Here is a 15,714-nt window from a genome sequence, read left to right as displayed (position 1 = left end):
ACATGTTTGTCTCAGGGCACCCATGTAAATAACTTTTTCAACCACAGCACCCCTGAATTACATTGTTACCCCCATATTCGTTTCCATTAGGACAAATTGAAAATAACTTTTATAGGCCTACTTTGTTTACTTAAACCCCTAGCATTCTGGGGAAAACATTCACCAAAATTACAAGCTCACAACGCATCACAATGCAACGTGTTGAGCTTGTAGATCGCCTATTTTTGTTGAAGAGTTTGGTGTACTGTAGACTGAAAAAGATGCACCAATATACATAGACATATTGATGAATTCCACATATTAAAGTATTCTGAGGCACCCACTTTTAGAAACCCTGAACTACAATATAAATGTACGAACATTAGAGTCCTACAGTTTGTACAATTGATATTTCTTGACTTGCTTTGAAGGTGAATGGTGTGTTAACACAAATATTGTCAAATTGTAAAATCATTCATTTTCCAGTTTACCACCAGAAAGTTGCAGTGGCCATCAAGTCTGAAATACCAGTGCTACACTGGCAATAATGATACCCAAGTTTAGGAGTTTCCTGCAAAAGTGTGACCCCTTGTGTGTGCTACAGGTTACTGCACTGGATCCTGTTGTCCCTCTCCATCCGTCCACACCAGTGTTCATTTTGACAACAGATTTAGTCAGTCTTTGGAACAAAATTCAATTTAGTTTGTTAAATCAGAACCCATGTGGTACACGCCTGGACCGCTATAGGCCAGCCCACGCCCTAGTTCATCATATTTTAGTCATTAGAATATTTATTTAGTTTTTAATAAATTTCATACGCTTTTTGCTGACTTTGATGACTAAAGTTTTTTTTGGTGGGCCGTGATGGCATCATAGTTAAGTGCCTGATTTACAAACATACATTTATTTATACATAAATAGCCGATCTACAAGCTGACGTGTCACAGTAAGCATAAAATGACTTGTCTTAGTTCTACTGGATCTCTTCTCCACTAGTCCTCCCTAACATTTTAGTGTAGTTATTATTTGTTGATGAAATTGTCAGTATATTTAGTCATTGTCTTAGTCATCATAGCTTTGCTTAGTTTTCATTTAGTTTGTCAGTGAAAACGGCAGCCTACATGTGTGGTCCACACATGTAGGCTGTTCTTCAAAGCATATCACTACAGCAGAAAACGTTTCAGCTTCAGTATCCCCTTTCCCTGATTTCTGAATGTAAGCAGTATCCCGTATTTACCTGACAACCTTTTGCTTAGGAAACTGCAGGAGAAAACCAGAGCTAGCGTAGTTATTCCATACCCTTGTTTTATTTGATTTGCTTTAACACTTTACAGATCATCAGGTTCACACGATTGTCAATTATTCATCATAAACATAATAGAAAATCATTTTCAGACTGTATAAGTACAGCAGAAGATGACCGACCGAAAGCACCGTTATATAACACACACAGCAACATAGTCTGCAGTCATCGAAGTGTACTTGACAGAAAGATACATGCATAAAAAAATACATACAAAATCTACAGTGTCACAAATGTACATACAGATGAAAGAACAAGGCCAGTCCTTCAGGGCCTCACAACTTCCTGTCCTCGTGTGACATCAGTTCCTGTAACTGAGCCTTTTCCTCTTTGAAAGCCGTGCCCTCCTCCTCCAGCGACTCCTCTCCCTCCTCTTCCTCCTCTCCCTCCTCTTCCTCTCGACCCCCCCGTCGGGACGTGACATCATCACGCTGCGCCAGCAGGAAGGCTCTGGGCGTGACATCGTCATCGATGAGCGGAGCCTTCTTCTTCCTCTTCTTGATGATTTGCTGCTTCCTGTGTTCTGCCAGGACAGACAGCTGCTCCTGAAGAGAGAGAGAGAGAGAGAGAGAGAGAGAGAGAGAGAGACACACACGTTTTATTTAGCCTTTATTTTACTTCCAAGTCAGTGGTTCTCAAAGTGGTGGACTGGTGGTCCAGTCCAGGGGGTCCCCGGTTAATTTGTCACAGTGTTGCAAGATGGGAAAGGTTGAATTATCGTACCAGAGGCTTCAAATTATCGTATTTGGAAGAAAACTATCGTACACAGCAAAAAAAGAGAAATCACACATGTAAATAAGCAATAAAAGAAAATGCTTATTTAGGGCAAAAAACAAGCTTGTTTGAGACTCCTGTGTGAGAAAAACACATCACATATGCTGCGTGGAGGCAGGAAACGTCCTGGACCTTACACAAATAAAAGCCTGAAACTGGACTGGAAAGACACGACCAGTGTTTTCAATGCCCCAGAGTACAGATTTAGGGTCAGATTGACTGATTTCCTACTGACTTTGAGATGCCAAAATGGATCCCAGATCAGCAGCCAGGGAATTCCGTAAATTCACGCTCTTTTTTTGTGATATGCCGAAATGATCGTACGTTTGGGCATTTTTGGAATTATTGATCGTTATCGTACAGAGGGTCAAATTATCGTGCGAATACGATAATTATCGTACATCTGGCAACACTGATTTGTCATCACAATCATTTTAACCACTTTATCCATTTATACGTTGGCTATTCAAAAATAGCAGACGCACAAGCTCACTGGGATTTTTGGATAATATCAAAATTTTTGGGAAAATCTTAAAAAAAAACCTTTTCAGACGTGTGTCCGACAAAGACAGTAATCACAGATCACAGGTTTAAACCTGGTGCGAGCTCAATCTCAAAATGGTGTAAACCGGTTTGCAACGTTTTCCTGGGTGAGAGAATTCTTTTCTTGAAATGGGAGACCTGGGTGTTCCAACCAAGTACAGTTTCTGGTTTCAAATGTTTTGCAACGTTTTATCAGGGCTGAACCCGCCCCTGGTGATACAGTATATTCAGTTTGGGCCTACATACAACCAGTTGAGTCGTTCATACCTTACATTTATTGAGTGACCACTTTCGATCGGTCTTCAGTCAATATCTAAATAACCATGCGCAAAATTAAAACAACACAGACGACAAAGTACAAACCTGGCCTCGTCTGGCTAATATGACACTATTTAACACTTCCCTGACAAGCTCCTACCCCATCCTATGTATTCAAAGTGGTTGTCTCTACCTGTGTAAGTTCAGGGGAAGGGGTCTCTTCAAGCTCCTCCCCTTTGGAACGATGCCGCCACTCAGAGATCTGCCGGTTCAGCACCTCGTGGTCGACACCGAACAATGCCGGTTTGGCCACAGCTGAACTCACTGCGCTGACTGTAGACAGTGGAACATGTCTGTACAAAGAGAGAGAGAGAGACACACACATATACTGTACATAACATGGCAGAAAGGCAGTGGGACTGTCAGGCTTGTGTTCCTTAAAAGTAGGGCAAGAGAATTTGGGGGGTTATACCATGTTTTTGGTTAAAATGTTAAAGCTCTATATTCTGATATTAATCATAGCTATAGTGTTTGTTCAGTAACAGGATCTCTCCATCCCTTTAATAAACAGAACATACATGTTCAGGTAGGTAGGCTAAATCAATCAGCACAGAGTACCCATTTATCAGCTTCATTTTTAAAGTGTTCCAGTTCTATTTTGTCTGCTTATTTCTTTGTGTCATCACTTCTGATTTCACTTGCTTAATCTGTATCCTGTCTGAGTTCTCTATCCTGATTGGATAAAATTGGTATCCTGAATATCAGAATAGTTATTTAACACTTATTTTAACCAAAGAAAATCACTTACACTACCTTAAAGTTGGCCGAATAGACAAGAAAAAAAGAAAACCCTTCATGATTTTTGCCCCATCCTACCTGAAAGTCCTCACCCTCATTGTAGTAATAAGATAAGTTAAGATAAGATGCGTTGGACCAATTGCTGGGGTTAAAGACACCTGATGGTAGTTGTTGACAAAGGAGTTTGTCATTTACCAAAACAATCCTTCTTTCTAGTCAGATAAAAAGTGTGCATTTATGTCAGGTACAGTTAATGACTGACAGAACGTAGCTAACTGCAGCTGCATTTATGTAAGGTCAAATTTATGACAAAATGGCTTACTGTAAACGCACCCAAGATAATAAGAAAAGTGCTGATTCAAACAGAACTGTCTAGCTTATGTAAGTGTGTGTGTGTGTGTGTGTGTGTGTGTGTGTGTGTGTGTGTGTGTGTGTGTGTGTGTGTACTTTGCACTAACGTGGTGGTCAGACAAAGCTCCACCCTTTACCTGCCTTGCCTGAACACAGACGGTAACACTGCTTACCGATTAGACACACACTCGTTGGAACTCAACCTCCAGGGAGGGAGGACAGACTGCAAATTACAAGAGGGAAATATCCACCAACACTGGAACATTTAACCTGCTCTCGACTTCATCCTCTGATTTGACAAGAACCAGGATTGATAGTGGAAACTTCAGGGAACTTTCTAGAAGAGGGAGTGTTACCCGTCCTGACTTCCTGGTCTGTTGTCTTAAGCAATCTGCTCAAACTTCAAGTTTCAGCTTCACTCGGATAGAGAAAATGGCTTCTCAGTCATTTTCAGAACAAGATTTCTCCTGTTCTGTGTGCTGTGACATCTTCAAGGATCCTGTAGTCTTGTCATGCAGCCACAGCTTCTGCAAGGCCTGCCTGCAGAAATGGTGGACGGAGACACCAGTAAAGATTTGTCCACTTTGTAAGGAAGTATCCTCTCTGCCCACTCATCAAAATCTAGTCCTGAAGAACTTGTGTGAGGCCTTTTCACAGCATATGAGTCAGAGAGCTTTAGCAGGGTCTGAGGTTCTCTGCACTCTGCACGCTGAGAAACTCAAGCTCTTCTGTATGAACGACCTACAGCCAGTGTGTGTTGTGTGCCGCGACTCTAAAAAACACACCAACCACAGATTCAGTCCCATCGATGAAGCTGCACTGGATCACAGGGAGAAGCTCCAGAAATCAGTGAAGCCCTTACAAGAGAAACTGAAGATCTTTAGTAAAGTTAAAGTGAACTATAATCAAATGGCACAACAAATTAAGGTCCAGGCCCAGCAAACAGAGCTGAAAATTAAGGAACAGTTTAAGAAGTTCCACCACTTCCTAAAAGAGGAAGAGGAGGCAAGGATTGATGCTTTGTGGGAGGAAGAGAAGAAGAAAAGTCTGATGATGACTGTTAAGATTGAGGAGCTTGACAGAAGCATGGAAAACCTTTCACACTCAATCAGAGTCATAGAGGAGCAGCTGAGAGCTGAACACATCTCATTCCTGCAGAACTACAAGACCACAATGGCCAGAGTCCGGCAGGAACAGCTGCAGGACCCACAGCCAGGAGTCTCAGGAGCAATGATGAATCTCACCAAACACCTGGGCAACCTGGCCTACAAAGTCTGGGACAAGATGAAGACCATTGTCTCCTACAATCCTGTGATTCTGGACCCCAACACTGCCCACCCACAACTCATTGTGTCTGATGATCTGACCAGTGTCAGATGTGGACAGAGACAGCAGCTTCCAGACAACGCAGAGCGGTTTGACAGCAGGAACATCGTTCTGGCTTCTGAGGGCTTCAACTCTGGAATTCACAGCTGGGATGTCGAGGTCGGAGAGGCCACATGTTGGGAGGTGGGTGTAAAAGCAGAGTCTCAACCAAAGAAGGGAAAACATTGCGGCGGCGTCTGGAAAATAGAGCGCAATAATGGTAAATATGCCATTCACGGTGTGAAAATGACCAGTCTCCCTTTGAAGCAGAACCTCCAAAAGATCAGAGTCCAGCTGGACTGGAGCAGAGGACGGCTATCATTCTCTGACCTTGACACCAACACACACATACACACCATCACACACACTTTCACTGAGAAACTCTTTCCATACATTCAAATAGACACTGAGAATACGGTTCCTTTCAAGCTGTTACCAGTGAAATGTATGACAAGGACATCCGTAGACAGCGGCGGAAGCTGTATGCCCAAGCGAACAAATGTACCTTGTGCTCAGTACCTGTGAAGATCTCTCTCTCTTTAGATCATTTTGTACACCACTGTATGCTGCCCACCTTTGGTGTCGCTACAGAAAAGGCAGCATCAGACGACTTACAGTGGCTTATAATGACTATTGAGATGTTTGTTAGTGTCGGGGTACCCACCTGCTCTACTGTGCTACGCAACCTTATGTAACGGTTTATGTGCAGGTTATCTAAATTACGTCAGTAAATGATAGTTATGTCAGGTTCTCCTCTAGACTGTGGAACTATTGGCACACATGTTTGTATGTCAGAAACTGAACAATGTGGGCCGTTTGCATTTTATTTAGCATTTTCCTTTCTGTCATTTTATTGTCTTGTGTGGTGTTGTTAAATTGTGATATGGATCTCCCCGAGTCTGAATTAAAGATTGAAATGATATGACTGATATTGGCATAAAACATTTATAGATGAGGAAGATATGATTTGCTGAAATTAGACTTTGGAACGACATTGAGAGGGGAGCAAAAAAGAGAGATAACTGCGTTGAATGGTTTTACAACGTTGTAAAATGGAATGCAAATAATAGCATTTTCCATATCATAGTTCGTATCATACATAATCCTTTATCACACTGAATAGTTGTATAAGATATATTGTAAGATTAAGTTAAGAAAGGGGAGCACCCCTTAACTAAACAGCACACAACATCATTGCCAAGAAAAGGTTTGAATGAAGACCAAAGATCAATGTAACAAATAATGACAATGATAATATTATGATTAGATTATACTACAGTATACTGTACCAGAGGGATATTTGTTTTCACAGCCTAAAGAAACAGTAGCTTTTACACTATACTCTAATACAGGGTTCCCCAATAGGCGGCCCACGGGGGGCTACTGTCTGGCCCACACCAACCCCAGTAATAATGGTGGTATAAGAGCAGCAACAACACTAGTATATTGCCGTTGTCGGGTGGAAATCTTGTATCTCCAAATGTGTATACGTTCTTTCGCAAACATACAAGGCCGTCGCACAAAAGTAGTGAAAACAGCAGAACTACAAGCACACAACGCCTCGCACCGCAAGGCGTTGTGTGCTTGTAGATCGGCTGTTTTCACTAGTTTAAATCATTTTTAAAATGATAAATTCAAAAACGAACGGTTTTGGACATACAAGATTTTCACCCGACAACGACGAAAACTGTCGCTGGAGTAGCGGGAACGCCGCCGTCGCCCCCTGCAATGCTGTGGCCCTCGGCTTGGTACCCTAGACATAATTCGGCCCTTGGGGGAAACTAATTGGGGAACCCTGCTCTAATAATACCTGTCATCCAGAGAGTCTGGAGGATCAGGACCAAAGTCTGCCTCCTGCAGCAGCTTGTCCACCTGAACACAGAAAGCAACACAGTAATACTTGTAGTAGTGGTAATACAGTAATACTTGTAGTAGTGGTAATAGTAGTAACAGCAGCAGTACTGTAGTAGGGACGGGACGATATGAAAACATCATGTCACGATTATTGTGACCAAAGGAATTGCGATTTATGATATTATCACAATAATCAATATATCCCCAACATCCATTATCCCGGGGCAGAACATTTGCCAAAAAATAGCAGACGTTGTGAGCTTGTAGATCGGCGATTTTTTGGCAAAGAGATTTGGTAGAGATGAGTGGAAAAAAGAGTACATTACTTCCAGGTCTGTTTTACCAATAGAGGGTTTAAATTTACCGGATATGCAGCTTGGCAAATAAAAAGGTGAATTGGTCTCAGTGCATGACGGAGGATAATTTCACGATAAATTAAAATCTCCACGATACGATTATTAATTTGTGAGTGTTTTTTTCATCACGATAAACGATTATCGTCCCATCCCTATACTGTAGTAATAACGGGTACAGTAAACAGTAGTAGAATTAGCAGCAGGATGTTCTCTTTTACTTTTTCTTTTTAAGGAGTGATTCAAGATAGCAATATGGGGGGGAGTGTTGGGGAAAGGGAGAAAAAAGCATATCGTCGTTGTCGGGCGGAAACCTCGTATCTCCAAGTTTCAAATTTGTATGTTCTTTCGCAAAGTAAAGCCGTGCTTCATTAGACAAGGCTGTTTCACAAAAGTAGTGAAAACAGCAGATTTACAAGCAGTAGATCGGCTGTTTTCACTAGTTTAAATCCTTTTTAAAATGATAAATACAAAACGAACGGTTTTGGACATACAAGGTTTCCACCCGACAACAACGATATGTGACACGAATAAAGATATTGAACAAAAAGAAAAATAATTAGCAGCAGTTAGCTGTAATAGTAGTAGTGGTAGTCCTGTAGGTGTAATAGTATCAGTGGTAATGCTGTAGTAACAGTATTGTCGCAGTAACACTGTTAGTATTATGGGATTACCTCCACCATGGCAGCAAGCTGTTTGTCTCTGAGGAACACCAGAGGAGGAACGCCACCCATTATCTGTTGAGACATGATCAGATACCTACACACACACACACACACACACACACACACACACACACACACACACACACACACACACACACACACACACACACACACACACACACACACACACACACACACACACACACACACACACACACACACACACACACACACACACACACACACACACACACACAATCAAAATCGACAAATAAATGTAAAGGTTGGGGAGGGGCTCTTCAGCAATATAGTAATAGCTTGTTGTTTGATAGGCATTGCACAGTATGCTACTGTATGTGTGTAAACTGTAAACCACTTGTCTTGTTTTCATATGCACCTATTAATTAACTTAATTAAACTTCAAAATGAAAGAGTATTGTCTTTTCTTTTTGGGAGCCACATTGTTGTATCATCATATTTTATTAAAGTAAAATACCGGTATATAGAATACAGAATAGCGCACATATCCAACACAAACCGGGTACATGTGCAGGACAAAATCAAATACACACCGAATCGAGCTCCCATAAACTCCAAGGCTGCAACGTTTGGACAAGCATAGCAAACAAACATGTTGGCGGTAATGTTACCCATTATAACCACCCCCCAGCACGCACGCACGCACACAAGTAAAGAACATACTGTACTAACTGTACAAGAACATACAGAACAGAATAGTGGTGTGCCGTTCAGTCATATTAGTCCTCCTCCCAAGGAGCTTGTGTTTGAACAGACAAGTTAAAAGCCATTGTTTCATTATAACACATACTGGATTGCAGAAAGCATTCATGAAACAATCTGTTGTGGTTCTGACCTGATGCTCGGGCCGTTTTTGTCAAATTCACTCTGGATCAGCTGGTCTCTCTCTGACTCCCCGCTGCTCTTCCAGAACACACGACAGCTGGAGAAGTCTGCAGCCAGAGACACCTGGTGGAACGTCATTTAGAGATTAGCAGAAAGTAATATGAGACCCTGCTTATATTACTGATGCAAACTATGTACTACAATGTACCGAGTGAGATGTAATTACCTTAGAGATGCATGCGTGTGAGACAGAGAGAGAGATGTAATTACCTTAGAGATCTCAGGGCTGTAGTTGTACAGATCATGGCTGACCTGAGGACAGATAACAGACTCTTTCTCTGATCATGAAAACGAAACGCTGAGTGTAACGACATTTCACATTTCACTCACAAATTACCTGTCCTGAGGTCAGCAGGTCATTCACAGCCTTGAACAGAAGGGAGTTTAGGACCTTAAAGCGATGGCTGTCCTCCTGGTCCCTTTTCCTGGTTGGTCGCACAGCAGCCCAAGGATTGGACGAACCCGTCTGTCCAATCATTAAACACACAGGCGTTTACTAACTGGAGATGCAGTAGCATGTAAATACGTTCACAGTACAGTACATACCAGGGACGTGCAGAGAATATTAGAGAGGCAGGGGCTGAAATTTATAAAAGGGCCTTTTGGTGAAAATATCGAAAATAGCAGACCTCAGCAGAGGCTATTTTCGATGCTTGATTTTTACACAGAGAGGGCAATTCTTTCAACATAAGATGCTGCATTCAAGTTCAGGAGAGTATGGACAAGGCAATTCTCTTGAATACTGCCTTCAGGTATGGCATGGAAAGAGGGCATTTGCATTTCTTTCAGGATAGTAAAAACTGCATTCATGGTCTGGAGAGGGCACTTTTTTAGAGATGGATAAAAGGGCAGGGGCTCAATCCCCATTTGATGTCTATGTGTGCACGTGCCTGCTACATACTGTACTGCAAGTTAATTTTACTCATTAGTTCTCTGCACATTTGGGATGCACATTTTAGGGAATTTCATTAATAGATAGATTTGAACATTATTAACCGATCATCGACTAATTGATCATTAATTATTTTCAGCAATGCAATATAATATAATGGCCACGCCTGGGGAGCCCCGGCTGGCCAGGGGGAGGCAGTATAGAAACCAGGATTACTGCATGTTTTTGTGAGGGTATCTACCTTAGGAGACACAGGGAGAACATGCAAACTCCACACAGAAAGGCCCTTTTGCCAACCCCACCTAGGGTGTGGGCGCTGATGACACGGAGGAGGAAACACGCCCCAGTGTCCCCCTGGCGGGAATCGAACCCAGGACCTTCTAGCTGTGAAGCGACAGCGCCAACAACTGCGCCCCGTACCCCTTGGTTGAAAGGGTTTAATAAAAATGTTGTGTCACTGACCTGTGGTGGAGTCACGTACCACGTCTTCTTCCTGTAAGAACACACTGGGTTTGTGTTATGCATAAATTATACAGTATGCAGGGCCATATTATGGTGAAAGGTTAGTTAGTATGAATTCAAAAGTTCTGCGATTACAATTTACAGTTTAGGCATTTAGCAGACACTCTTAATCCAGAGCGACTTACAATAAGCAAGTTAATACATCAATACATCAACATCAAATGCATAGAAATATCAATCTAGACGAAATAATGTAGGCAGGTAGAACGAGCACCTAATCTGTAAAAAGCTTTATATAAAACCTAAAAAATGCTATCTAGCTTTCATGTATGGTCATTGGGAGTAGACGTCACTGCTACGGTAAGTGCTATGGGCTTAGGTGGAGTCTTAGGAGGTGAGTCTTCCGGCCACGGCGGAAGCTAGGGAGTGAGTCTGTTGTTGTAAGTGGAGTTTATTCCACAGTTTGGGGGGCCAATGCTCGTGGACTGTACAGTGCATCAGAGGTCTTCATGATGCTGCCTTCTCCTGTTCAATGACTTCCTTGGTGGGCAAGACGTTTTTCTCTTGCGTCTCTGTCTTCTTCAACTGGGCCTTGTCAAATCCAGAGATCTCAGCCATATCTGGTTTGTCAGACATATTTGCAGGCGGTTGAGAGTAGGTGGTCGTGGAGCAGAAAGTCCTGATGTTGAAGATGCACAAGATCCAGGGGCTAGGGCCTGTACACTGTGTCGAGGCCAGGGGCTAGGGCCTGTACACTGTGTCGAGGCCATCGTGGCAGAGTCCGACCACGATTACAAATCGTGTAATCGTGACAGGGGCCCTCTATGATGCCACAATTCATAATTTCATCAATTAATTGACCAACATTGTTGTTGTTGTCTTTTTTCTTATAGGCCCCATCTCTATTTGAGACGTAGCCTTTTTTTAACGTATCAATCCCTGGCCAGAAGAATTATTGAGTAGACAAACGGTGACACGATAGTTAAGTAGCCTGCTATTAGTAGCCTTGGGTCAAGACTATGCAAGGTTACTCAAGACTATCATAGATGTATTTTACTCTGACTTTTACTTTTGTATAAACAGGCCTGTGCAAATGTCAAAATCTATAAAATGATACTATGAGAATATGATAGTCTTGATCCGAGGCTACCTGCTTTAGATTGTAATCGGAAAACACTTTTAATGTATACAGGTATACATTGTATGAATTGAGTACAAAGGGACCCCAATGCAAACAAGCCTATAACAGCTTTCTTGTGGTCTTTATCCTTTCAGTTGACCTTGAATCAGTCAACTGTACTGTCCTGTACTTTTTCCTATCCAAACTTCAATCAGTCAGTCAGTCAGTCAGTCAGTCAGTCAGTCAGTCAGGGTTCTGAAAGGGGCTAAGGAAATCTAGAACTTGTGGGTCAGGGGGGGGGGGGGGGGGTCCCCAGATGATTAGCTTATGTGCAACAAACAAACAAACAAACAAACAAACAAACATAATCTTTAAGCGTATAATGACAAACTAGACATTGGCCAAATTGTCAAATATTAGAGGAAGAAATTGTGAAAATAACAGATCCGTGAGCATGTAGATCTATTATTTTCACAATAGAACCGTGTTATACAAAATGTAATCTCTTAGTGCTAGTGGAGTTCTCCCTGGAATTCTCCCTAGCCAGAGCTAGCTCAGGGTGGGGCGGGGGGTCCCCAGTTAAAATATAGATATAGAATAGAATATTTTGTGTCTCGGAGTGGCCTGAAAAGGTTGAGAACCACTGAAGTAGGCTGCTATATCAGACAATCATCCCTCACCTTCCCAGTTGCCATATTTGTAATATTTTTCCTTTGCTGGACAGACTGAACGTGTCGTCCCACATTATAAAACCTATTGTAGGCACTTCATGAAAACTCACTTGGACTTGTTGAGGAACTTCTTGAGCAGGTTGGTAGCTCTGTGGACGGTGGCGGTGTGGACCAGGCGCCTCTGACCGGCGACGAAGCTGCTGCTCCCGGCTGTCTCTCTGAGTCCTGCCGCCGCCGCGGTGACATGATGCCTACAGCAGGTCAGGACACTCGTCGTCCTGACTCTAAAGACAACCAACATCACCTCGGATAAGCACAAGTGTGTGTACAGCACAGGTACAGCACTGGTGTGTGTTCTGGCTGAACTTGAGCCAACAAGAAACAGCTACTGATCGACAATGCGGGCTCTTCTACTAACGCCTGCGCTCAGTGTCTGCGTGCGTAGTCTGAAGGAATCAACTTCAGCAAAGTCGATTGATATTTGTACTAAAAAACACCTTATTTTCATTTTCCATTTTTAACAAATAAACATAGGCCTACGTGTACATCATTTGAATTCGACATGTACTTATTTTTTAATCTAACTATATTTATTTTATTTTATGTATTTTATTATTTATTACTACTACTACTACTACTACTGTTACTAGGCTACTACTAGGCCTACTACTATTTCTACTACAACTACAACTACTACTACCACAACAATTATTAATTTATTATTAATAACTAGAGAGATACAGGCCCCCTTCACAATTTTACATCTACAGATGATTTACAGATTGCTGCACCAGTGATGAATTTATATGGGTTTATATAAGAAGGGGGGCCTCAAGTATAAAACATAATGATGAATAACATGTTAGGCCTATAGTGAAATCAGAAATACAAAATGTTGACCAATTCTGGGTTAAAATGATAATAGTAGGGTGGATAATTAAAGGACTTCTGTGTAAACAATGTTGTCAGTAATGCCCTCATCATTATCCACAAACAATGAAAAGCTTGACAGCGCTGGCTTTCTTTCCTCTTAAGAATGCTGTTGAGTTGGCCGTGAGGTAAGGAGATGCCAACTGAAGGGTTCCTGAAGGGTTCCCAGTTCGATCCCGGGCTCCCCCTGAGTTAATGTCGAAGGGTCCTTGAGCAAGACTCTGACCCCTAGTTGCTCCCACAGTGAGCAGGTTGGTGCCCTGCATTGTTTCCTCCACCATCGGTGTGTGAATGGGTGAATAGCCTATAATGCACAAATATGTGAAGCGCCTTGGATAAAAGCGCTATATAAATGCACCATTTACCATTTAAGTCGATGACAGTGAATATACAAATGACCATAACTTTTTTTCACGATGTTTCCGGCAGAGCAGGCCTCTCATTCTGTGGGTCTTAATGACCAAACTAATAGATAAAACAGAAATAAAAAGTATGGCATCACAGGTTCAACCCCATTCCTTGAGCTTTTGGGCCTGAGGGTCCCTAACTAATTGGTTTAAAGATGGGGACAAGGGGGAGTTAAGATTTCATAATCTCAACAAAAGACACTGGTGTCTACATAACAAGAAAGAGACACTGGTGTCTACTCTGTCTACTATTGACAAGAAGAGACAGAGGAGAAAGTGGTACTGTCAGCTGGGGCATTAAGGCCACTGTGGCCTCAACACATGCCTTTGGTTTGAGGGGCACAAGGCCAAACTGAGAGGCATACATGTGATTAAAATCACAAACAATCTCCTCATGGCTGCTGATGTAGGCAATCAGCTAAAGCGAGCCCACAATTAACACATAAAAGCACCACTCACTTCACAGTGGGTGTTATTTTTAGATTACAATATTCACTGTAGGTGGAACACCCATGGCAATGTATGCAACGCAAGTGAAATAGTCGTAATAAACATTTCTGTTTAGTCCTAGCCTTAGTTGGAATCTGTAGCCTCAGAATGTTACCTCTTTTGTGTGTTGTGAGAAATTAACACTGGATTTGTGTGTTGCTTAAATTTGGACTTTCGTAGATCTAGTCGCTTGTTTCTCTTGCAAAAGCTGACAACACACTGATTCCCTGCATTACACCTGCAGCCTGCGAGGGAGAAAGTGAAGAGATTGAATGAAGCAGCAGCAGAAAAGGGCAATGGTGCCTACGGTAACAGGCTTTACAGTAACACCTCAACGTCATTTCCCGAAAATGCCTGCCTTCCTCATTTAGTTCCTGGCCCACAGCCCAAACCAGTTACATTGCATTGCTGTGCGTTGATAAACGCACAGAAGTTTAATCCTAAGCAGAATGGCATGAGCACATGCAGGTCTCTGCCAGGAATGGAATGTTTGTTGTGGGAGTGCATTGTTTGGTATTGAGTGAGATTTGAGGTGTGTATGTGTACAAGATGTTGAGTGTTAAATGGTGATGAAGAGTTTGTATAGGAATGAAACGTACTGTATTATCCATAGTTAGTGTGGTTGGCAACTACACTATACATTATTTTTATAATTTTTTCATCTCGATTATTATTATTATTGTTTCTAGAGTAACTCCAAATGTCCAATAAGTTTACTGTAAGTACGTCCCCATCCGTACGTCCCTTTTCTGACAATATAATGGCTTTGAGGATTGGTCAAACTTCATGTGACAATTTTAACTCCACATGGCAGTTAAACCATTGCTTATTGTTTTCTTTTCTCAGCCCCCAATTCTTGTTGCCTCTTGGTGGGGGTATTTTCCCTCAGTCACTTCTAACCAGCGGGGAGGCTGGTTGACAGTCACTCACTCACACTGCCAGACCGGGCGGAGGAGAGGGGGAGTAGGGGCTCTTCAGCTCGAGCAGGGCACGCAAGTTGAAAACGCATCAGGTGACAAGCGGTGGCCTTGTCACAATATATAATAGGCAACCACACTTGCAATTTCCCATGAATTGCACCTTAAACTTTCCAGTTGACTCTGTTTGTTATGTAATATGGAAGAAGCTCGTCTGATTCTTTGAAATCACATGACCTACAAAGGGTTTGGAGGTTTTTGAAGAGGGAGGACCAAGCAAGGCCATACCTTTTACTGTAAAGTAGCACCACCCACTGAAGAGTTGACAGCAGATAGTTGCTACAGTATAAAACATCTGTGGAAACATGACCATTATCATTACACCAGTCTCCTCCTGAAGGACACTCGCCATCTCTGGAACTCAGGTATGCAGAACATTTTCCACATTTTACCATCTTTGTGTCATAGTTATAGAAGCTGGCATAAACTCACAGTTCTCTGATCAAGTTACTTATAAGAATAGAAACGTAACCACATATCTTGTCTCGGTCTCAAAACAGGCCGGATTGGAGGTCTGAACACCCCGTTTGACTGCAACACTGAGATCACCTTTGTAACAGGTATGCTGCTTTACAAACTGTTCTATTTATGATGGCATA

The 15,714-nt window shown here is 42.2% G+C and overlaps 3 protein-coding genes across 3 annotated transcripts; 1 reads left to right on the top strand and 2 right to left on the bottom strand.

Annotated features, from left to right (window-relative positions):
• Positions 1-1,423: 1,423 nt before the first annotated feature.
• rbfa (ribosome binding factor A) lies at positions 1,424-12,671 on the bottom strand. Its single transcript, XM_080748664.1, has 9 exons — positions 12,423-12,671; positions 10,522-10,552; positions 9,505-9,633; positions 9,378-9,419; positions 9,118-9,230; positions 8,253-8,337; positions 7,182-7,243; positions 3,051-3,210; positions 1,424-1,827 (listed from the first exon to the last, which is right to left on the bottom strand). The coding sequence occupies exons 1-9, from the start codon at positions 12,611-12,613 to the stop codon at positions 1,558-1,560; spliced, it is 1,083 nt and encodes a 360-aa protein (XP_080604790.1). The 5' UTR covers positions 12,614-12,671; the 3' UTR covers positions 1,424-1,557.
• On the top strand, positions 4,439-5,896 carry LOC308308241 (nuclear factor 7, ovary-like; the record flags this gene model as incomplete). The annotated part of the gene is made up of 1 exon (XM_080753619.1): positions 4,439-5,896. The coding sequence occupies one exon, from the start codon at positions 4,439-4,441 to the stop codon at positions 5,894-5,896; it is 1,458 nt and encodes a 485-aa protein (XP_080609745.1).
• LOC308294525 (thymosin beta-12-like) lies at positions 11,029-11,157 on the bottom strand (the record flags this gene model as incomplete). The annotated part of the gene is made up of 1 exon (XM_080737258.1): positions 11,029-11,157. One exon carries the CDS (start codon positions 11,155-11,157, stop codon positions 11,029-11,031), a length of 129 nt encoding a protein of 42 aa, XP_080593384.1.
• Positions 12,672-15,714: the final 3,043 nt, after the last annotated feature.

This window comes from Nannobrachium achirus (genome assembly GCF_963921795.1).
Source record: "Nannobrachium achirus genome assembly, chromosome: 2".
NCBI classification, from domain to species: Eukaryota; Metazoa; Chordata; class Actinopteri; order Myctophiformes; family Myctophidae; genus Nannobrachium; species Nannobrachium achirus.
Note: the sequence above shows the minus strand (reverse complement) of the source record. Positions and strands in the feature narration are given on the sequence as shown.